The sequence below is a fragment of the Corvus moneduloides genome, chromosome 17 (genome assembly GCF_009650955.1).
Source record: "Corvus moneduloides isolate bCorMon1 chromosome 17, bCorMon1.pri, whole genome shotgun sequence".
NCBI classification, from domain to species: Eukaryota; Metazoa; Chordata; class Aves; order Passeriformes; family Corvidae; genus Corvus; species Corvus moneduloides.
In genome coordinates this window covers 11,457,122-11,481,879 of record NC_045492.1, presented here as the reverse complement: position 1 = coordinate 11,481,879, position 24,758 = coordinate 11,457,122, and the positions used below count along the sequence as shown (strand labels likewise).

General features: G+C 40.5%; 1 protein-coding gene across 1 annotated transcript; it reads left to right on the top strand.

The window, feature by feature from the left end:
• The first annotated feature begins 7,139 nt into the window (after positions 1-7,139).
• Positions 7,140-22,997, top strand: EDN3 (endothelin 3). The gene is made up of 5 exons (XM_032127129.1): positions 7,140-7,505; positions 7,880-8,066; positions 19,150-19,314; positions 19,767-19,869; positions 20,610-22,997. The coding sequence occupies exons 1-4, from the start codon at positions 7,454-7,456 to the stop codon at positions 19,837-19,839; spliced, it is 477 nt and encodes a 158-aa protein (XP_031983020.1). The 5' UTR covers positions 7,140-7,453; the 3' UTR covers positions 19,840-19,869; positions 20,610-22,997.
• The last annotated feature ends 1,761 nt before the right edge of the window (positions 22,998-24,758 follow it).

Here is a 24,758-nt window from a genome sequence, read left to right as displayed (position 1 = left end):
TTTCCTTATAATCTGATTTACTGAAACTTGCTTTACCAACCCTGAGAAGGGAGAGTGAAATGCAGTTGTGGAAATGTGAGAAAGCTCCATCAGCTGCATTCAAAACTTCCATGCAGGTTGTATGGTACTACCTCTCTTCTTACCCTGATATTTCAGCCACACAGAAGGTAACTCATGTACTTAAATGTACGAAATGTACAGAAATCCTGCCGTGCCTAAGGTTCTGCACTGCTATTATTCCCAGGCTTGTGTTCTTAAGCTGAATGTGAGGTCAAGACCCTCCACAATAAGTACAACCATGTCAATGAGAACAGATAAATAGATTCAGAATTCCCATGTTACATTAGGTTTATGTTCATCTTGTAACTCCCTGTGTTTATTTTTCAGATCTCTGCCTCTTCTGGAAAGGCCTTTCAAAAGGGTTCCTTTTGAACCATCAAGGAAGATGCTGTCAACTCTTACTCTTCCAACAAACCAGACTAAACACCACATTGCCACAGACATGAATTTCATAACTAGGGCTGCTTTGGATATCTGTGCCATCTGTTATTTACCAACAGCACCTCAAGCTGAAAACAGCTTGGTAACCTGGATCTGCCTGACAATTACCTCTTTGCCATAAGATATGCTGGGCCTGTAATGCACACCTAAGTGGAAATTTAGAATGCAGAAAGCCAGCTGTGCACCCTGAGCACTGCAGGGAGGGCTGGAACACTGCACATGCACTTTGGCAATGCATGAGCTTCCTTAACCTCACTTGGTCAAACCTGCACCAGCCCTAGGCCACACAATCTGCACACAAAATCTGCAGGTGTTATCCCAGATTTCATGTTACAGCCCCCTGAGCCCCCAGGGACTGGAATGATTTAACCTGCTCAGCCTCTGCACCAAACTGGAATAATCCCAGAGGGCTGACAGATCACTCACAACACTGATGCCCAACTTGGCCTTGTCTTTGTGTTCAAACATTTGTGCAATTTCATCCCAACAAATCTGGAGGATTATAATACTATGCCATTGCAAAATGTAATTTATTCACAAAACTAGGTTCAGGAACTAAAGGTTCAGGTTCAATCAAAGCTTATCAACAAAGCGAGCTGCTCTCAGAGGGCTAGGTATGAGCAGCACTTGCAGTTTGTCATGTCACACTGTTTAAAAAATACAAGTTCATTTTTCATTTTATTTTCCCTTTACTAGTTCATACAGGCAGACATTTGTTTATTTCTCTCTGAAAGTCTTTTCTTAGTGAGAGATAAGTAACTTGGGTAGAGGAAAGGTTATATATTCAAACATGGTGTCAAGGTTGTTGCTAAACTGATGAGTCTCAGCTGTGGATCCTCCCAAAAAAGAAATGGTCAGATGTGTATTTCTCTTTAAAATTGGATTTACCAAGAAGTTGCAATAAGGAGTCATTAACTTCATTATTAGCAGGTAACTGCTGCAGAACTTTTCCTTATACTACAAAGCAGCACCAGAAATATTAATCTCTTACAAATGTTGTTAAGTACAAATTTGAAGAGGAGATTTGTCACAGAATAAAGGGAATTATGACCAGCCTGTTCAGTTTTTACATGGGTGAATAAATTATTATCACACAGTATTCCGACTGCTGTGCATTAACAGTCTGGTCCAGCTGGGCTCATAATATAAAATAAATCAGGTTTTTGCCATCAATGTGCACATTTTTTGCACCACACATTACATTAAGCTTTGCTCCAGACTGCCTTTATTATGTAACAAGACTGGCTGTTAGAAAACACCTGTCTCATCGATGGACTTGTAAATAGATGTTCCTGTCTATCAGGGCTCCAACACAGGGTATTTTAAATACTTGCAGTCACCTGCGGGTCACATCACAGAGCCACAGCAAGAGAAAAAGCCCCGAAAGTGCTTAACCAAAACCCAGAGAGACCATGCATTTCTGCAAATTTCTTGCTCTTAATTAAAAGCCAGCAGGTGTTGCAAAGCTCTTCACAGCCAGAAGAGCTATGAACCACATGATTTGCATCACAAGCTTGAGGCTTTTATTCCACCCAAGCTGCTGCATCTCTGCTCAAAAGGAGCTGTAAAAAGTGCCCCAGTACCCTCCCCCACTGCTGCTCCATCAGCTCCCAGGGCACAGAAATGGCACTGGCCAACACTCACCTCTCCAGCAGCCCAGGGAACCCCTCCCCACAGATTCCGCTCCAGGCAGGACAGCGGATTCCGGGCTTCTGGTCCTTTGTTTTTTCAACAAACACAAAAAACCCGCTTCTTCAAAGGCATCCAGGCAGGCTTCAGCTCCAAGAAGGGGCTCTCCCAAGGAGGAGCTGTCAGAGAAGCACGTGGATGTCACTTTTTGTATAATAACCTGAGCGTCAGCCATAGCCTTGGCGACATCCCCAGTCTCAAGCCCCCTTCTTCCAGCTTATCTTTACACTTCCCTCTCCTCCCAGGACTCCAGACTCCCCCAGCCACTAACACTACAAATGATTGACCACAAGTTTCCTACCGGTCTTCTGAGGAAGGAAAACCAGGCCAGAACCCAAACCCTTATACATGCACACCACTCTCTCCCTCTCCACATCACCCTCCAGAGTGGCTTCTGCCCAAAATTACTTGTTTTGGTACTTGAGTTTTATTCCCTGCCAGTGCACCTCCAGAAACAAGCTGTCCCTCCCAAGTCCCTGCTCATTTTTAAATGTGTGAAGTTCTTTTGGCAAGACAACCACCTCAGTTTTTCACCTCCAGCTTCTTATCTGCTGGCAGCTCCCTGTCAATTCTTTACAAATACAAGAAGTATTCAGATTGATCGTATTTTGATATGGAATTCTCTTTGTTCAGTAACATGCCCAAACGTGAATAAATGTCAAGGAAAAGAACTGTTTCATGTAATAATTATAGAAAATTCTCTTCCCTTAAAATCCTGTTATTTTCACAAAGACAGAGATTGTTTGGATCAAGGAAGGGAGGTCAGGTTCAGATCCTGGGGAGAGTGGTGTATAGTGATAATAACACTTAGGATTTTTGCAGCATTCCTTATCCAGAGATCTGAGCCCTGTCTCCAGTACATTACAACAGCAGGATATGTTATCTTATGCAAACTCCTTCCTAAATTTCACAATAGCTGTAACAAGCAGGAATCATTAAATTAGTGTGCCTGAAAAACAGCCACAGAGTTCCTTCTTTACTTTGTTTTTATCTAAATAAAGTGAAATATGGTCAGACCTGAGGCATTTGTCCTCTTCATTGTTTACCAAGTATCTACATTACTCTTAATGGTATATAAATACTAAAAGTAATTTTAAAAATGGGAAAACAGAAACGAGTATCCCAACTCTCCTCCTTTAAGCAAGTTACCCAATTGCAACCCCTACAAATGCTCAGTTGCCCTTTTACTACATCTGGTTCAAAGGCCACTAAAAATGGGATTCTTTGCACTGACATCAAAGGGCTCTGAATGGGGCTGTCTGAAACATGAGGGGAGACAAGATTAACTTCAGCTTTCTGCCTATAGAACTCTAGCAAAAAGTAACAAATAATAATCAGAAGATAAGGTTTTCTTGAGAACCTACTAATTTCAGCACATTTTTCCAATGTCAACTACACTACAAAGTTGCTTGCTTTGTGACAGTGATGCAGAGTGTGCTACTAAACACAGTGCTTGCAGCTTAGTATGACCTTTTCTTTCAGTAACACTAAAGAACACGGTGACTAAGAAGGAAGCAAGAGGGTGGGAAAAGAGATATGAATGGTTTATAAAGCACTAGATTGGTTGTCTTTATTTAGTACCGTATCTGTATTGATCAGGCTTTCCTCCTGGCTGCTGTGAAGCTGTAAGAACAGGCATCAGTGCCAAAAAATCCTGCACTGCTGCTGAAATCTTACTCTACCTTTTAACTACAGGCTTTATTATTCCTGTAAATACATCCTAGAACTAGGCTTTTAAAATGGTTTCTCTCAGTAACCAACTTTACTTAAACACATCTGGAACTTCTTTGTAACTCAAACTGCTTTGTGTAGTCACCTGTATGATGAAGGCTGAATGCCGTGGAATTACTGCTGGGGGCTCTGATTGCCCCATAATCACAGGAGAGGATGTATAAAGCAGGGACACAAGGGGCAGAGGACTACTAAACAAACCCAAGATTATGTTCCTAATTGAAATGGCAGCCCAGGGTCTTCGCATATAAATCTGAATCTGAGCTTACTTTCCTTAACATCACGTGTTTCAGCTGCCCCACATTCCAGGACTCCTTCAGCCTTGACCTCATCCCTGAGATTATTCTCTCTTCAGTCAATTAGAAGTTCTCAAATATACAATATTTACACCCAGCAACGAGGCAGATCTGCTGATTGTCTTTCTTCAGCTGCCTGGGTGGCCCTAAGAATGAGGAAGTGTCCCAAGACTGGGGAATTCCCACTGTCTGTGGAGAGAAGATCTGTCGCTCACAACACTGCCAGGCTGGGCTGCACAAGGGCAGGAAGGGATATGTTGGAATTGGGAAGACTGAAGATATGAAGAGAAGGATTAACTCCACACATTTTGTCCACGGCTCTCAAGATTTATGCAAAGTACCCATCCACCCTAAAGATCTTGAAACTGGAAAAGAAAAAGGAATCTATGAAGTTAAAACAATTTTAAAGGAAAAGCTGAAAAATACTAAGAATTGGCTTCCAATCTCTGCCTGCTACCTCCAAGGCTACTACTCCTTTTTGTTTTTACTAAACGAGAACATAATCATTAAATAGATTTACAAAACTATTTTGCATCATATGTGAATATCACTGACAATGGTATATCCAGATATCTTTTATTTGTTATCCCAAATCAAAACAGAACCTGGATTTTAAAAACTTATTTGCTGCTATTTCATTAACCAGCTTTCTTGTTTTGAGACTGCTGTATTTATGAAACAAAAAGTTTCCAAGTCATCAGGTAATATATGGCCCAAACAACTTGATAATCCATGTAAATGAGAATCAGCCCCACAATATCCAGGAGTATTAATTCCTTTGATGAGAGTATCTTCCTTCCTCTAGAGTCTATGTCTTATCTTCTAAAGCTTACATTAAGTCATTTGGCCAAACCCTTGCCCTTAATTTCTGAACCCTGGTAGCTGATTTAAGAATATATTTTATTACTCCTTTTGTTTGCACAGCAGTTGGTGCTGATATGGTCTCCCCTTTAATCTTCAGAGATTAAACAGCACATGGAAGAAAAAGTAGAGCAATGTAGAAGATGCCTTCAAAATTTCGTTCAGAAAACAGAACAATATTTTTTAGGAAAATGTTGTTAAATCAGTTCACAACACAACCTTTTTTTGTTATGACATATCTATATGTATGATACAGTTATATATTTCTCAATTCTATGATAAATTTGCATCATTATTATAAAAATGAATAACAGTTGCAATAAGGAAAATGAAATTAATGAATCAGAATTTAGACTCGCGTCATTGTTACTTATAATACCTGCAACACATAACCAGTACTTCCTAGTCACTGCAGTGTTCTGTTAAACAGTAACTGCACAATAAATCTTTTTTTCTTTTCCAGATAAGCTAAAACGCAATCATTAGCATTTGTCAAAATCAATCCTGTATCTAACACCACAAGAGTACAATATCTAGAACTTGCTGATCTGAAGCAATTAATTTTTTCTAGATCTATAAGAAATAGAAATATCTTCAAACCAATTCGTTTTTTCAGAGATGTTTTGTCATAATATTTCTCAAAACAGAGGATGCATAGAACTGTGAGGCTGTACTGTAACTCTGCCGATGCTTCGGGAGCATGATGGAACACACACAAACCCCTAATCCAATAAAATAAAGGGTACAAACATTCAGGTCACTGCAGTTCCTCATCCCTAAAGGTAAGCAAGCACTTCCTTCCCAGCTCAAGCATGAACTTCTATACACTGCTGAATTCAGTACATTACAGAGGTTCTGTTGCCCCCTGTATTAGTTATGAGAACATCATGTCATTTGCACAAATTGTGTGAAACAAAAGCAATTTAAATTTCCACAGAGAGCTGTGGGCTCAACAAAACCTGAGAAATTGAACTTTCTGGCTATTGCCCTGCCTGATGACGATCGTGCTCTTGTGACCAGCTGGGAATATGGTCAACTACAAAACTCTCAATCTTCAGGCACTGACAAAAGGCAAGGCTTGACAAGCTGACAAAACATGACATCTTAATGAGGTTTTTTTGCAAGTGTTACTGGATAGTCCACACCAGAAGCTGGAGTTGGGGGCAGGGCTGGAGAAGAATGCAAGGCAGTAGAGAACAGTGTTCCTCACTTGGATATCTCACGGGTGATCCTCCAACCAGTTTTCTACTCACAAACCAGATTTTAGTGAATATGTTAAATTGGTATGATACATAAAAGAAATTTTGGCTACAGCTCTTTCTGTTAGTACTGAAACATTCTTAAGTGAAACATTACATTTTTATTTAAAATATCCACAATTAAGTGTGCGACCTTTCTCCGTGTGCTCTCTATAGCATGTGTTTCCCATAAGAGGATATACTACACATACTACTGTAGGAAAAGATATAGCCAATTGCCTGAAACCCTTACCTATTATCGCTTAATAGCTGATACTATGATAAAAAACGGGGCCACAGGCAGGAGTGTTCTTCTATGCTCAGCTATCAGGTATTTCACACAATATGAAATTTGTCTTAAGTGTTGCACTCTAGGTGGGTTTGCCTGCAAAGAGGTGCTCATAAGGAAAAGGGGAAAAGAAAGTATTAATGAATTAGTGACAATTTCACCCAGGGAAATCAGTGGCAGAGTCTCAGAGTCTTGGGGGAGGGGCGGGGGGAAAGCCCGAACGACTCTCAAATCTGTAGCCCAGCTTTGAATCAAAAAGCTGCATTATTACCACACAAGCGATTCCTCCTGGAATCAGACACGGAGCAACAAGACCACAAGACCAGGTCATTTAAAAGCGATGAACTAAGGGCAGCATGAGCAGCTCACCAGACTGTGCCTCCCCTGGCGTTCCCGGGAGGATGTGCTGCCCTATCCCTGCTTCTACCTGCCGGGGGGAAGCGGGGGCGGTGCGGGGCCGTGCCCGCCCCCGCCCCCGGCCCTCACCCCGGGGGAGGCCGGCAGCTGTCGGCGGGTGGGAGGCGTCTGCAGCTGGAAAACAGCAGCTCCGGTTGCTGATCAGATTTGGGGGTGGGGTGGGAGGTGTGTGTGGGAAAAGCCAAGCGATGGATCTTCCCTTCTTTTGACAACACTCTCCTCTTCAGGACTAAGTCTGCACTGGAGGAAAATAACTGCGAGGGAGAAGTGCTAATCACACCTCCGTGTGGGAACTAACTCCCGGGAGCAGCGAGTGCCGCCAGCCCAGGGATATTCCCTGCCTCCAGCCTGAAGTGATTCCTCCTGGAACGGTTCAGTCGCGCCTGCAGTTCACCTCTGCCTGCAGTTAACCAGCGTGCAATTTGGGTTTAATGGAGCTGGGTTTATTGTTCCTCTTTGGACTTACGATTACGTCAACTGCAGGTAACGTGAATTTCTTTCTTTGCCTACTTCCACGCATGCACACAAAGAAAGGCTGGGTAGGTTTTTTTTTATTGCCTTTTTTTTTTTTTTTTTTTTTCTCCCCTCTCCTTCCAAAAGGCTGTAAGCAACAGCCCACTCCGGTGCGCGGTAAAGAACCAGACGCCAAAGGCATCCTTTGGCCGTCCGTAGGTTTAACCCGAACACACCGGGCTGGCGCTGCAGCCGGGGCGGACACAAACATAACGGTGCTCCCGGCGCCCCGGGACTCCGCAGGGAGCGGGGATGGGTCGGGCCCGGCCCGGGGGGGCTGCGGGCGGGGGCTGTGCGGGGTTGGGGCGCTGGGAGCTGCTGGAAGCTGAGCGCGGCTGTTGCAGGGTCCGCGCTGCCCCGGCCCCGCTCCGCGCTGCCGGCGGCCGGCCCGGGACACCGCGAGCGCGACGAGGCCAGGGGGGACGGCGGAGCGCTGCGGCACCGGGCCCGGCGCTGCACTTGCTACACCTACAAGGACAAGGAGTGCGTGTACTACTGCCACCTCGACATCATCTGGATCAACACCCCCGAGTGAGTGCGGGAAATGGCGGGCGGGCGGCGGGCGGGAGAGCCCCGGGGACCCCGCGGGGACAGCGCGGGCGGGGGGAGCCGGAGGCGGGGCCGCCCCCGCCGGGTCAGGGCGGGACGGGGGGAGCCCAGCGCAGCCCCCCCAGCCCCCGGAGCGCCGCTGTCCCGGCACCTGCCCGGCCCGGGGGCCGCCGACACCAGGACAGGGACCGCGGTGTGCCGGGCATGGGGGACAGGAGGAAAAAGCGGCGATTCCGCATGAGAAATCTGTTTCTAACAACTCACCCGCTGGGAAAGCAAGAACAGTGTGTGTGCGTGCAACTATACTAGTTTTGGTACAAATTAATATGGGAAAATACCGAGACGTTAAGATAATGTTTGAAAAATTCAATATGCCAGATTTTAAGTTGTTACAAAAGAAAGTCTTTTTCAACTGTGCTCTACGGAAACACAAGCTTTTGTTTCAACTCGTAATAAAAACAAATTTTGAAGCCATTTCCCCTGGATTGGAAGTTCTGAGCTCCACACAGGGCGGTGGGAGTGGAGCACACGTGCAGAAAAGCTGCTCTGCTGTCTGTACTGACAGTGCTTAGTGGGAAGAAAGCATCCAGGAAAAGTGACACTTTGCCTACATCCTAAAGGTTAGAGGCCTCCTTTTCCTACACTACTGTATGTATCCTGTCTTGCTGACTAACCCAAACAGACTTCAGATTTGTAAAGATTCTCACAGGCTAATAGGTTCCTGTAGCAACCACAGATATCAGTTCAGTAAAAAAATAATCAGGAGATCAGATGGACCTGAAAACAAATGACTTCAAGAATTAAAGTTCTTCAGACTCTGTGATGTGAACTTCTACACATACCACCAAATACTCCAGTGACTACAGTTTGGGAACAGTTGTAATGAATCAGGCCTGCGTTTGAATTGATTGCAAAGCTTTTAATGAGATTAAAATAACAAAAGGAGTAGAAAAATAGAAAGTAGCAGTAAAATAGGTTAAGTCAAATGGGGGTTAGGGCACTTAATTTGTAAATTCACGTGTGTGTCCTGGCTAGAGGCCATGTCTGATGACGTCTTTTGAACTTCTACCAACCTGTAAGTATCACGTTCACACAAGTCATTCAATTCTTCTAGTTCCATACCTGCACTAATCCACCCCAGGATTACTTAGGGTTATTTTAGCCAAATATTTATGACTCAGTAAATTTAAGTCAGAGCTCACCAGTGAAAATGGGGGAATGACATTCCTTTTCCCCTACTCACTGAATGAATAGACTTCTGCTAATTTTAAACACACACTCCTCTTTCGTCTTTTTTTTTTTTTTTTTTTTTTTTTTTTTTTAGGATATCCTGTTTTAAGTCTACGGGACTTAGAATTGTCATTCCAATGACAAAATTATTTAGTGTGCATTAATTCAGTGATGTGGAGAATTTTCCTACATGAAAGCTTTGTGCAAATATTATTAAAAAAAGAAAAAAAAAGAAAATAGAGGTAGAGGTATATAACATTTTCATGATACCTGTAGAATTAGCAACGAAGTCTGTATAATAATCCAAATATTAAACAGCTAGGATTCTAAGTCTTTGCTTTCTTAACTGAAGTCAGTTGTACATAAAATATAACCCCTGCTGGTTATAGGTTAACCTGAAATTATTTAATGTGAGGACTAGGAAATTCCCTTTTTATAATTTTTATGCCACGTGATGGGACATTTCTATGCATACATTCAATTTCAATATTAAATATTCACAAAGAATGATACATTTTAGCTACTGCTCTCCAAAGACATGAACTTGTATAATGTAACAACGCTGTTGGAACTGGGAGAATCAGGATGCTGGGAGCCCTCTGGGTTGACAAAGAGTGGATGGATGATGGTGAAATTAGTCTGGAATTAGTCCAGTAGGGACTGAATTTCCTGGACTCTGTCTGAACTGAGCATTGCTGTCCTGCTCCATGGACAGGTGGCAGAGGTACAAATCTCTCACTGAAACAGCACAGTTGTGATTTTCAAAAATCCCAGGATTCTTCCTAGGAATGCTCCCAGGGCAGAGGTAAACATTAAATTAAGTGTATTGGACATTTTGGACCATTTCAGTGCAAGAGAAGCAGGATTTAAGATTCCATGTGCCATGAACAGGCACTAATCCTGCTCTCATGACTGACTTGGAATAATGTCTCAGGAAGTCAAAAGGTTCTTCTGGATGTGAATGGGCGGAACCAGGCCTGCTTGGGCAATTTAATATCCCGAGCAAGTTACAGTACTTCTTTGAAATAGAAGTAACCATTGGATGTGTACGGGCTGGCTGTTTGTAAATGGGGCTTTTACATTGTTCTTGTACACATGTTGTGGAAAGTTTTTATATTTACTAAAAATTTGGATCCAACACAACTTGGAGAATCATACACACAGTGAGAGGCCAGAAAGTTGGTGTTAAAGTTTGGAGAAGTTTTCCTGACATCTGTTGATTCTGATATTTTTCTTGCTTATTTACTTTTTTTCCCCCTTACATCAAATGCTACAATTGTCCTTCCTTCCATCTCCCCCTAACTTATTTATTTCACTTTATCATTTCTTGTTCCCCACAAAAATTCCTCAGTACTTTCTGTTTTCAGGCTACTTATACCTCTACACTTTAAAGACAAACTTTAATTCCTCCTCTGGTTTCTTCTGCTTTTCCCAACAGAAGCTGTTAAGCATTGTTGTAATATATTCAAAACAAATCTCGGTCATGGCCTCTCCTCCTTTTCTGGAAAAGCAGTTAAAGTTTTTATTGAAGCTGTTGGAGGCAGAGTGACAATAGGAGGTCTATTTCTATCCCTGCTGAGAAACCACTTAGATCAGCAGGGTGGCAGTTGTAGAAAAGCCCAAAATTGCAGAATGTGGAGCCTCTGACTCCCTGCAGCTTTTGCCAATTAGATGAGAAATTATCTCTGCACACATGTTTCGAGTATTGCTTTATACTTGACTATGAACCACTGCTGTTAGTCCAGACCACGAAGAGCATCAGTGTTGTTTTGATATAGTGAGTCTTTCATTCTGGGAACAGTGGGAAAGTGGAAAAGAAGATGACCTAAAGAAAGGCAGGTAAGTCAGAACAGAATAATGCAATTATGTGGTGTAGACAAACGTTGTGTAACAAAGGTAATTAAAAGCTGGTAAACTCTTCTCACTGATAAGACTGATTAGCCAGGAATTAATTTGCAATGTATTTTTTTTTGGTCAAGTGATTAATTATGCTTATCTTGATCTATAGCTACAGACACATTTTAAAGAATGAAGTGTCTTTTAAACAGTACCCACTGATGTAATACAGACCCAGCTTGGTGCTTAATTTTTTAAGTTAAAGAAGAAAATATAGGCAAGCAAAAAAATATGAGCAAGACTACTTTTAGATCTGCACTTCTTCAGAGGGGTCCTGTATTTCAACATGAACTGAGGTTGTGCATCCAACAGCAATAATAACAGTTAATTAATAACAGTTCAATTGATAATGCTAATGTTGTGGTGTGAAGCTTTATCAATGCTCAGAATGATGAGTGATAGATTAAAAGGTGACAACTCCTAAGAAAGTGTTAGTATCATGCGGGCAAAATATCAGATACTCAAGTGGTCTTCAATTCTAAAATAAAAGTGTAATGAGAATTTATGCCAACAATCCAGGTGTTTCCAAAGGAGAATTCATGACTCAAGCTAAGCACCAAAAATAAGAACATTTCTTTTGAAGGGTCTAAATCAAACCAAAAGTGGTGCGGTTTTTTTTTTCCTAAATGACATGTCCTTTTGGTATTTGTTATTATGTTCAAAAGAGGAGTAACTGAATGAAATTCTGTGACCACACTGTAAAGACCCACTTACATGTTGATCTTAGAGTTCTGTCTCCCAATTACATGAATTTCTGAATCAGGAAAATTGGATGGACAAAGTGAAAGGCAGATTTTGATCTAACACTGCATTGCTGCTCTGGTCCTCTGTACTTAACAGAGGACTCAGGACCAGAGGACTGGTGAGTGCTCCATGGTGAGCACATGGGGACATTGGAAGGATCTGATGTTTTGTCACTCTAATATTTATTTTTGTGGCTCATGCAAGTCATATAATCCTTAGCAACAAGTTAGCTCCAGATAGTTCCCAATAGAAATGTGTTTTCCTGACCTCAGGTGACCACTGGCTGGAGTGGGAAAGCCTTTTCAAACACTTAAATTCTTGTGGTCATTGCTGTAAGTGATGACAAATGGGTTTGTCAGGAGCTAAACAGACTGAGCAGATCCCACCTGCACCCAGCTCTCCAACAGTTACAAGTTAATCATCTTTGCTCGTTACTGACTTAGGTTGCCATCAGAAAGTCATCTTAGAATGGAAACAATTTGTACCCTATCATCACTTCACTCACAGTTTTACTTACACACACAGATGATGTCTTGGGATGGTGTTACAAAAGATAAGACTTAATACAACCCAGCGGTTATTCTGCTCTAACTGCGTGTTCTGCTGGCCAACTTTTCCTTCATGACATCTTTTTGTTACCTGCATCTCTTTGGTGATTGAGTTTTGTTGAACAGAAGCCCACATAACAAAATTTAAGATGCTTTTAATCCTTATGGACGTTAAGTGATGTTCTAAATTATTATAATTACCCCAATTCTGGATAATTATATTCATCAATAAATAAATGTAGATGGTGTCCTGTATTTAACTGGAAATAAAAGTACACAGCTAAAGGTCTCTTGTTCAGCAAAACAATTAAACAGGTGGTTATAAACTCTAGATCAGATTGAAAATCCCTGCTAGCCAAAGGCTTGATGATAAAACAGTGGCTGCCAGCCAGAAAGCTCAAGTAAGGAAGCTGATCTGTCAGCTGAACAGTGCAAATGGTTAACCATCAGAACCAAGTGCCAAAACTGAAGTGATGAATCTTTGTTGAATTGATTTATTTTTCTGAATGAAGCTTGCCCTGATTTTGCAGTCTTTACTGTTCACGTGCAATCTTTTTGTCTTGCGAAATCTTCATTTCAAATGAAGAATATTTCAAACCGATTTACTGAACATAGTAACAGGCTCCTGCTGTAATTGTTATGTTTTATTGTGGACAAACTGATTTGATTTTAGGCTTCTCTATTCAAAGAGGTATTCTTGCATATTTAAATTGTGTTCTGCCTTCAAACTTTCAGTCGCTCACTGTCTGAAGTGTGCACAGCTTGCATGCCCTCCTCAGTCTAGAAGTAGAATATCTCCTCTGAGCTTACTGACAGTACTCCCAGGACTGATGTTTTACAGCAGTCTCTCGGGAAGACTGGAAATGATTTGGCTCTGCAGTTACAATCCCACATCCCTGCAGGAGATGGCCCTGAGAAGAGGAGGTCAGGGATGAGACACGTTGATAGCCAGGGCTTTGAAATTTCACTACTGCTGCTCCTGCTGGCCTAATTCTAAGAGTAAACACTCTTGAAGGCTGTCAAACCACAGTCACTTTCACCAGTCTTACATTTTAACACCACGCATTTATTTTCCCCCAGGTTTTTGTTTTATTTGTTTTAAAACCAGCGGTGGATTTTGAACTATACAGGCTCTGTAGAGAGAGGTAGGAACATGCATTAGTGTGTGTTCCTTGTGTGCACTGCTTTACTCTGAATTTTAGCTTGAAAAAAATCTTAATTTGATTCGTTTCATCCATATTTCCCAGCTACTCTCCCTTTTGGGATTTACCTCAGTGGTTTCGCACCACTGGTAAGTGGTAAGAACCACTAACTAATAATATTGACTGCCAGTCAGAGGGAGAAAAGGAATAATGGGAGTTTGGGCCTGGCAGACAGAAGATGCTGCTCCAAAGTTTACTTATTTCTTTAGACTAACGATCGTGTATCTTGCCACAGGACTGGGAGCAGACTGGGATTGATACGAGGTACTAAAGGAGATGCTGAGAGTTGTTTTGAGAGAGGTATTTCTATGAAACACTGGCTCAGTTTATTAAGTCAGGTGAGCTCTACCCAGCCTCTCTGGGGATTTGGGGTGTTAATGGACACCCCCTCCAGGCTTGCTTCATATTGTTTACCTCAAGAAATACACCCCAGCTTTTCACTCAACAACTCAGGTATTGTTCTCATCATATTTGAGAAACAAAACCTGTAACATGCCTTAGACAGCTACAGGAGGAGGATGGAGAGTGATAAAAAGCCCCCAGATTCTCACAGTGCCTGACTTGGGACCAAGAAGCCCCAGGGAGAGGAAAATCAAAGAACTCACGTGGTCAGTGAACCTGGATGATGAAGCAGATGTGTGCAATCCTTGGCTTATTACCTAAGTTAGCTGTAACTAATGGACTAAAACTAATTGGCATCCTCATGAATTAGCAAGTATTAATTAAAGGATAAGATAGCACGGTCATGGAGGTGTATCTTTTTGTATAATAGGAGCTGGGCAGGTATCTAGGAGCACTGACTACTACTAAATTGAGGATGTGGAAAAGAAAGGTGTGGCTATAAAGGATAAAAGTTGTTTCATCTGAAAATAACTTTAACTGCAAAATGTTACTCAGAAAAAAGTGCAGCTTCTGAGGATGTGGTCAGGATGACCAAACCATCCAGTCAGGCATTTACTCCTTAAATAATGATAAGGATGGGTTAATAGGGGAGGTACCTCTATTGTGAACTCTTAAAAAACCACACCTATTACAGGAAGAGCTGGAACCAACTTCCAGAGCAGCCAATAATCTCTTCTTCTATAAAGCTACACAGTGCTACTGCAGTGCCTTTATACAAAAATATACACAGAAATATCTGTTATTTCCCCCAGGCATCATCCTTGGTTCTGGAGACATTTTGTCTCATTTGGAGGATGGTAAATTTTGCTTCCTTTCTGTGTTCTTTGCTCTCAGTGGTCCTTACAGGGATCTCACATATTTTTGGGATTGTCTGAAAACACTGGAGACTGTTGGGAGCCTTGCTGGCCTGGGTATGTGCCAGAAAATATATTGCTGAATACTGAAATCACAGCATCTAAGATGATTGCTGCAACCCCCTCATCCCTTTGTTTTGGCTGAAACTCGCCAGTGCCCTGGAGGTATCTACTGTGTTTAAGTGGTTGGGAAAGTAGAAGATAATAGTGGCTCATAGGTCCATTTTAACATAGCATGAAAAACTCAGCCACATGTTATAAAAATTAAAATAAACCAATTGGATTTGTCTGCCTGAATGCTGAGCATTAACTGTGAGTGGGGGACAGCAGGACTCAGGCAAATCATCCTTTCCAATTCAACCTGAAGGCATTAATCCTTCAATAGGCAGTTTTCTTCTGTGAAAAATTTTCACTGGTTCAAAATGGCTGTTCAGTGGAACAATCACCTGGTAGCAATTACTTGGTACTTCTTGTCTTTTTTCAACAAAAAAAATGCTTATTTATTTAATTTAATGGCAAAACCTTGCACCAAGAGCTAGCTGGCTTTTAGGGGGAGAACTTTTATGTTTGTGTTTTGTGGACACAAAGTACAGAAATAATCTCGGTTATTTCAGCATCTCATATACAATCTGACAAGAACACACTGTGCTTTCATTAGTTTTGTGCTGCTCTGTGACACATAGGATTATCTTTGGTTAATTATCTGTTGCACTGACTAAGCATAATTACAACACATGGAATAATTGCAAGTACTGGAGAGTTGTGCTAGTTTGGTTTTTTTTGTTTTTCTGGTTTTGTTTTTTTTCTGTTTGTTTTTTCATACAGAGTAAAGAACACATAGCTTATACTGAAGAATAAACTATTTCCTTGAACTCAGACCTTGCCTCTGTTAGAAAAAGCTTAAAAACTGAGCATGCAGACTTTTATGCAACCACTGTCTGGCTGGAGTAATCATAGTGAACCCCCCAAAAGAGAGTAATTCCTGAGAAATCACAGATTTGGATGTTGCAAATCAGATACCAGTTCAAAGTAGTACCTTGGAAGGCCTGATTCAGAAATGTCTAGGTTTGCTTATTCTCTACTTTTTAGAGAAGAAAGGCATTAAGGACTCACAGCACGCCTTAGCTTTAAATATACTGAAACCCATATTAGTTTACTTCAGGAGAATTTTATTCTCCTAGAGGAAGAAATGCTGCATACTGAGTTAAAGGTCAGGAATTCAAATTTTCTTGTGAAATGTAAGCCTTAAAAAAATAAATTAATTAAAAACCTGTGGATGCTGCAGAGAAATTTCCAAAAGATTAGTAAATGGCTCCTAGCCAGTATTTTGGCCAGGGACTGGGTCATAACCACAAGAAACACAGTGTAAGGAACTGGTAATTCAGGATCCCCACAATTCTGTCTCTGCTCTACTCCAGCTGATTTTCATCTTCACTGAGGGGACATAGAGTGCCCTGTATATATTCAAGTAATCAAGCTCTTTGTGATTATTGTCAGAAAGACTTTGGATTGCTATTGAAGTGTATCTGGTTTGGGTTTGAATTTTTGGATTAGAAACCAAAACCAGGCAAATGGGGAGTATTATTGTATTTCTATCTGATTGGAAAATCTGCACATTACCTTACACAAAACTTCAATATTCTGGTTAAAATTCTTTGAAACTTGAAATACTTGAAAATGTAGTTGCATTGGCACATATTTCTGGTCCACTGACAATGAGGTAGCCTTGAATACTTTTCTAAGCTATGAAGCATAAAGTACTTCATTAGAAAGATCAGAAGGAGTATCTAAAATACCAATTTCCTCCTTTGCTTAAGGCTGTGATTCATGGCTCTTATCACTCGTAATTGTAATTATGTTCTCCACTCCTCCCTGTTTGCTGGAATTTACTGTCTCAGGAAAGGCAGCAGATTGGTAATGGGCCCGTTCCTCAATCACTGTAGTTCACATAGTGCTGGACTAAGGTAATATTGAAAGTTGATGACAATTCTGTTGGTCCATTAATTTGCAAATTGCAGCAATTAAGAATAAAACTCATGCCCTTCTTTCTCTCTGGCTGTTCAGGCAGAGCCTCTGACACAGGGCAAACTGCAACACAGTCCCACAGAGCTTTTGGTTTAGAGAATTAGAGTAAAAAAGCCCAGTATCATATTCTGAAAGAGTGCACTTTTGAACAAGAAATCACTTTAAATAATGAGAATAACATATGACAGTATTTTATGTCTCGTTAGCATAATGTAGGATGATGTCTGCAAAAGCTACAAGAAGCTTCTTTATGCCTTGACAAACTATCTGTCATTAAACAGGGCTCTCACGTTTGTCTAAAACACACAAAATTAATCTTTCCATTTCAGTCTCAGTTTGAGCAGGAAGTTAAGTAACAGAATTTTACCAGACAGTTTTCATAGAGGGTTTGCCACTGTTAAAAATAAAGGAACTTTCCCTTGCTCCTGCCTCTAAATACCAGTTCTTACTTCATAAAGAACATGAATGTGTAAAATATACGACTATGGAGCAATTATTTATGTCAGAAGTTCCCTACATTAGCCATTTCACATTATTCTAAAGCAGATGTCAGTATAGAATTATTAATACTCTTAAATTATAAAATGAGACTTGTTCCTAATCCTAAAGACAACAAAAAGCTTTTTAAATGATGGTTTGAGAACGGAGGCCAAAATCAAATCCCAAAGTCTTTTAAGACAAATATGGGTATTCTTAGTCTCTCCCAGTGTCCCAGCATAGGAGTAAAGTGGTGGAAATAAGGAACAGTTTCTGCATGGAGACAGACCAGGATCTGCTGGAGAAAAACCATCTCCTGGGCTCTGAACACAGAAATACTGCTTGTGACTTTCTCTCAGGATGATTTTATGATCAGTTTAACTCTGATAGGTTCAGGCTGTGAAAGACAAGGTGCACTGTTACAAATGTGCTGTGAGTGCAGAGGCTTTGAATAAATGATTTGCATCAACTGTACTGATGCTGCATCAAAAATATTACAGAGATTAGGAAAATAATGTTTCTGAACCTTTCAGCCCACCATGTGTGTGGGAAAATGGAAAGTTTGCAGCTTTCCCATTAGCAGCCTAATGATGTTTTTATGAAAGCAAATGAAAGAAGCAGAACTATGTGAAGGTAGTGGTTCCAGACTCATTATTCAGGCTTTGTTCTGTAACCTTTCTGTAACCTTTCTAGATTGACTCTGGTTTCCTCTTCCCTGCCTTTTTTTTTTTTTTTTTTTCCACTCCTCCCCTCGTTCTCATTTTTGAATGTGAGATTCTCTTCAGATTTTTAATTTTTGTGGATTTATGGCTTGCTTAGCCCATCCCTCAAGTCCTCAGGAACTTTTATGAGACTCCAGAAGTTTCATGGGGAGTACAGCTGCTGTTGATTGAGATTCTTTAACAACTTGGAGGAGAGCAATTTATGACATCAATCCAAACTATCCAATTCTTTTTGGGGATGTTAGCAGGCAGTGATGAACCATGTCCTTTTCTGATAATAATATTGACTATAACCCATTAAAGAGCAAATCATACAGGGAAATAAAGAGAGGTACCTCCTACTATTTCTTGGTGTGCTGCAGTACAGAATAGGATCTCTCACAGAAAGGTAGAGCCATACAGGGAGGATTACCTAGCAGTTTCTCACACTTGTAACTCCAGGGGTCATGTTCCAAACATGATGCTGTAAATGAATCATGCTGACAGTTTTCTCCATTCTTGATGATAAAATTAATGGCAAATCAGGACCAGAACCATGAACTACATGACAACTACACAATGTTATTGATCTGGTGAAATCAGCACAGCTCCTGTCACTTTAGACCAGCCATAGCACTGAATGTAATAAATTTTGTGCATTGAGTGGGGAAACCAACACGACCCAGGAATAAGGAGTAAAATAAACAATAACCTGGGGATGTATTTGCATCACCTCTTAGGTATTCCAAATTTTTTTTGACAGTGTAGTTGCCAATTAATCCTGCCAGTAGAGCTGACTGTCTGCTAATTTGTAACTTGGTGAAAGCCTGAGTTGATAGAGCAGAAGTTACATGAGCATAGGGTTTGATTTTTCTGCTACAATTTATTGCTTTCCATCCACAGATCTCTTCACTAAAATAGAAAAGACATAGAACATAATTTTAATTGTTTCCTAAAATACACAATACTTGTGATTCTCACAACAGGAGGACTGTGCCATATGGACTGTCTAACTACAGAGGCAGCTTTAGAGGCAAAAGGTCTATAGGCCAGACTCAAAGTACTTCCCAGTCCTCATTCCGGTGTTCCTGTTCAGATGCTCATGACAAGCAGTGTTTGCAGTTTTGCAGAAGAATGCAGGACAGAAGAAGGTGAGTATCTTTCCCTAACACTGCAATCTGGCCACATGATTAGTTCATTCATGGAGATAAATTAATCAAGTTGCATTTATCAAGTGGAACTGATTAAATGATACTGATTTTAAATAAAATTCCCCTCTGCAGTTGTGGTGGGTTAACCCTGGCCAGCAGCCAAACACTTACACTGATGCTTGTTCACTTCCCCCTTCAGTGGGATGGGGGAGTGAACAGGAAGAAAAAAAGCAAGAAAACTCCTGCGTCACATCAGAGTTTAATAAGTGGAGGAAAGAGGCCAGACCCAGCCAGTACTGTTTGGAATTTTCTTTTTGCTGTTTCTTTTTATGATGTGGTGCTTTTGAAATGAATGCTTTATGTAGTCTAACAAAGAGCATAAAATGATCATTTCATGAATGGGGACATTGATGAGAACACAGTGACAAGCTTAGGCAATCTCTATTCTACAGAAATCATGGATCAATGAAAAAGACAGAGGAGAAAGACCAATGCAGGGAAGAGGAACACAATTTCATTCAGTAGCACAGAGTCTGGAGTATTCTGAACAATCAGGTATGTTACAGATGCTTAATGTTGACAAGAAATAATAACTTTCCATAAACGTCCTTTGTACTTGCAGAACCCTTAATTCTGTCAACTGAATATTATCACTCCTTCCTAAATAAGTACAGAATTTGGCCCATGAGTTGTTTGGGGGTTTTTTTCCTAATTTAATTTTTAAAATAAACTTTACACAGAACTGCTACAACCTTCCTTGTGTTGGTGTAACTCCTTCAAAAGTTGGATTACTTGGCTATAAGCCAATACATATTTTGGCGCTTTTTTTAGGGCAAGGGCTGTTCCTATCTATCATGTTTTTGCTCATTTAGCACTGCAACAAATTAAGCTACGCGTCCCAGTGCAGTGCTCCAGTAAAAGTTGAAGTGTTAAGGCAAAGAAACAGGAAAACCTTTGTGGAAGAAGCATCTGGAGGGAAAAGTAAATGTGCTTTTGATGTTGGGTATAAAGAGGTTACTGTAACCTAATAGCCAGTTTCTATTATTGCCACTTCTAAAAGAGTCACACCATTACCCCAATTTTTTTGCTATGAAGGGAGGCACTTGGATTAGAAGTCCCCAAGCTGAATTTATTGCTGTGACTATTTGAGCAGAGCTAATTGGGCAACTGTGTAGAGTTCACTCTGTGTACATACACATGAACAAGGAGGGGAGCCACAGTTCCATCAGGTACCAGGGACTTAGCGCTGAATATTCAGCAGTTTGGCTGTATTTGTTTGTTTGTTTTCTTTAAAGCTTTAACATTTATTTGCTGGAGCTCAGAAACAAGAACTTAAACTACAACTCTCCCCTGAGATGGACAAACTTGATGCTTCAGTGTGATGCCAGTGGAGAATTCAGCAGTAGGCAACACTTCTGTTTCAGCAGTGCCACTCTGACGGCATGGGAACCTGTATGAAGAAGCTTTTCTTCCCTCGAGAGAGCCTCAGAAAAGGATAATCTTTATCATGTAACCTGGCAGGGAATGTATCACTATTGAGGAAAACTTCAAAGGCAGACCCAAACTTCAGCAATGCAAAGCTTCAGGAAACGTTTCTCTCTGTGATTTAAACAAGTACAGTAGAAACTGTTCCACTTACTGCTTGCTCTGTGTCTGAAGAATCCATCCACAGCTCTGTGCAGGCAGCTGCAAGTGGAGAATGTGGAGAGTTAGAGGGAGATTGCCTCTACATGAGTTCTCATTAAGAATAAACAGATACAAATTATTTCTCTTGTTAATGTATGCAAGCCTGAATCATCATATTGTAACTTTGTGGCAGATGTTTAAATGACAGTATCTATGCAGAATAAATATGAATGGCTAATATAAATATTATTATAAACTATAGCAAGTTACGAGTATACGTTGAGTATTCAATAAATTACCTAATTTAGGCACAAATTATTCCTGCACTTGGAAGTTCCATTCAGAAACACTTATAGTGATTATTTAGGGATGCACTGTAGTTGGTGAACAGAACTTCAGTGATTCATCCCAAAGAATTTTCCTACAGATGCAAGGGTAGGAAAGTGGAACTTCATGCCATCAGAGTAATTTCTGTGCTGGCCATTTGCTGTCCCAGGCCCCTACGCCCACAGCACATCCCCTGGGCTTTGCCAGTGCTGCAAATCCCACCTTTATCTCTCCATTGAAGCACCATCACCAAATAACCTGGAAACTTGGCAATAAGGAGTAAGTCCAACCCTGGACATTTTTCAGAGTGAACAATTTCTTCAGAAATTATGGATTTTTTTTTGCTACAAGGATGCAAGAGTAAGCAAGGGAAAAAGAGTAACTTTTGCAAATCCTTTTCTATATTATTTAAAAAGAGAGGAAATCCCTTACTTGTGATGTTAAAATTTTTTGGGGGGGGGTTGACTGACCTTCCTGCAGACTTTCCCCAAGGCACATAGGTTAAACTCTAACCCCATGTTGTTAAATTATATTTTATAAGAAGAAAGATGGAGACCAAAATAAAAGTGAAAAGAAATCAACAATAAAAATGTTTAGTTAGGGCTTAAACCAGTGGTAATAGTTTTTGTTTGAAACAAGAAAGGGAGGTCTTTGCCAAAACATATGATATATTTTATATATATGTGGATATATTTCATAAATAAATTATTACAGTTATAAAATTAAATATATCTTTCAGTTATTGCATTTGTCTCCGTTTCTTACTTGCTGTATAACTGATTTTGTACATTTATAGAAAGCAGATTATTTATTGTATAAAACCACTTTACATACTATATTCCCATATTCTTTCTTAAAAGACACTGTATAGTTTTGGGGTTTTAAAAAAGAATCAAGCTTTGTTATGAAGAATGCTTAATGTTCCTAATGTTCCTTTATGACCAAAACCTGGAAGTTTTCCCCCCTGAATGCCTACACCCAGGTCACACAGCTCGCTGCCTTCAAGAGCTTAATAATTCTCCTGACAGTCTGGGAATTAAGTAGGAAAACAGGATAACAAATTCAGTGATAATAGTTATGCCTAAAAAGTGACATTACAGTTTTGTGTCCCTTTTGCTATGAATGTAACCCTCATCTGTCCCCTAATCCTGGGACAAGCAAGGCAACAGTTATTTGTCCTGAGAGTTCCTTTTGTGGACAATGTCCACTGATTTCAGCTCCAATTCCAAACACATCCCAGTGCTGACCAAGCTTCCAGAGCCTCCTGAATGGGTACAACCCGGCTTTTACATGAACTGCTCAGTCTGTGTTTGGAATTCCACTGTGTTCTCCCATGTGAATTCGATTTAAAGGTTGCATTTGAAGATGGATTCACACCTTCCCCAGTCCCACACGCTTTCAATTTATTTTAAACATTCACCAAAAAAAAAAAAAAAAATCAAACTGGGTTCTTTCTTTGACGTGGAGGCAGATTTAGCCCTTGAGTGGTGGGCTACAGGTGTTACTGCTGTATTTTCTCCTTAGGAAAGAAAAATCCCGATTTTTTCTACATGAATTCCACTTTCAAGTGGTTTGCTTTTGGGACTCTGGTGCCAATATACCAGTTAATGTAAAAATCAGTCCATTGTGAATACAGCAAAAGAAGGAAAGTGAGAAATAATGTTGTATCAAGCTCAGAAGAAAGAAAAGTTAACTGTAGATATTTCCAAATAAAACTATAAACCACAGCATTTCCCTGAAAGTTCTGTGTGCTGGATTCTGGCTTTGAACTATCATTATTCCATCTGGGAACAGTTAACAACCATGAGACAGTTTTTACCTAATTTCATGTTTATATAAAATGTCAGCAGTAATATTCCTCAGTGACTCTGTTTACCTAATTTTTAATTTGTACTAGAAGGTGTTGAGCTAATTTGAAGTACAACTCCTTAAAAATTATACAGAGAATTAACTTCATATACAACTAATATATGTTTTTAATTAAGAAACAACACTTAAAATCTGATAAATCATAAAAGGACTATTTGCAAAAGTTAGAATTAAATGCTCTTTCACCTTTCAACATGTAACATTACGTAGTTAGGTGTCCTCAGAATGACTCTTGTTCTGGGATGTTATTTTGAGGACATTTGTACTTTTACTTTTGTAACAACAAATTAGTTCCAGTTCTTACTCTATTCAATGTAAAACCATATATGTTCAAGTCTGCTCTAATTCTGCCAGATTTCCATAGCACTCATTCTAATTCCCAGTACTGAAAGTTCAGTTTTGTATTGTTAATAGCAATAAAAACAATAAATGATCAAAAGCAAAGAAAACAATGTAGAAAGGAGCCTTGGAAGAATTTATGGTTTTAGCCTCAACAGAGAGGGAAGAGAAGAGATATGAGTGCAGTTGTCACATGCAAAGGGCTGTGAGAGAGAGTCCAGTTTTGTTCCCTGTGTTCCCAGAAGGGATTACAAGGAGCTTGGGGCTCACAGCAAAGCCCCTCAGGTAAACTCATCAGCAGGAGAGAAGAAGTGCCATGGAACAACGTCTCCATCACCACTGCACATCCCCTCCTTGGCTGGAGGAGGCTGTGGCCTTGTGAAAGCCACAGAGTCTGCAAGTGAGAGCCTGAGAGGGCACCAAAGCTGGGAGTGGAAGGGGCCGTGTCCTCCTCCAGAGCTGGGTGACTGTTCCCATTCTCAGAGCAGAGCTCATCCCATTCCCTGTGCTTTACAATAAATGGCTGTGCCTTGTTGCTGTGCCTGCTTCTGGGGACACCATTCTGTGGATTTTGATTCTCTCTACGTCCAAAATTCTTGTAAAATCTGGGAGCCAAGTTCATCTGTAGATCCTTCTCCTTTATGTCATCCCTACATTGATCCCCCACTGGCACCATCCAACATCATTCACACGCACTCAGATGCTGTTTTTAGGAGCCAGCTGTCAAACAAAAATAACTCTGCTGTGACAAATTGCTGAGGACAATCATGACAATTTGATTTAAGTCGACAAAATCGTTTGTCTTGACAAAAGTAAAATACAGGCTCACTTAAGGCTGAGTAATGTAACTAAAAGTTATCATTAGAAAAGGAACAAAATGTATCCATATGAACATTAAATCTTTCAATCCACAGCTTGAAATCTATTGGAAGAGTAATTAAGGAAAACTGCAAACAGATGACTCTGGAAACAATGTTTGTTTTCACTACTAGGGTTTTACAATGCATAATATATAACCTGATCTGGAGAGCTTTATGCTACAAAGAAATGTCAGGATTGAGAGATTTAAAATGCTAAGCAAGTTAAACAAAGCATATTGCACTCTCTGTTCACCTTGCAGTAGTATCTTCCAAACTTTTCTTAAAAGTTCATTTCAGAGAGTAGGTTGACTTCCAAGGTTTTCAGCAGTGCTTTAGAGGACAGATGTGCTTTGATGTGCACTTCAGAGCTATCTCTGCAGATGAAGGATCCATGCAGATTGTTGGTAGCACAACTGAGCTTCA

Bases quoted from the DNA above. Each gene is read 5' to 3' on its own strand.
- EDN3 (XM_032127129.1), top strand. From the start codon at position 7,454: ATGGAGCTGGGTTTATTGTTCCTCTTTGGACTTACGATTACGTCAACT. The intron at 7,506-7,879 runs GTAACGTGAATT...CGGCTGTTGCAG, and splicing joins TACGATTACGTCAACTGCAG to GGTCCGCGCTGCCCCGGCCC. The intron at 8,067-19,149 runs GTGAGTGCGGGA...TTCTCACAACAG, and splicing joins ATCTGGATCAACACCCCCGA to GAGGACTGTGCCATATGGAC.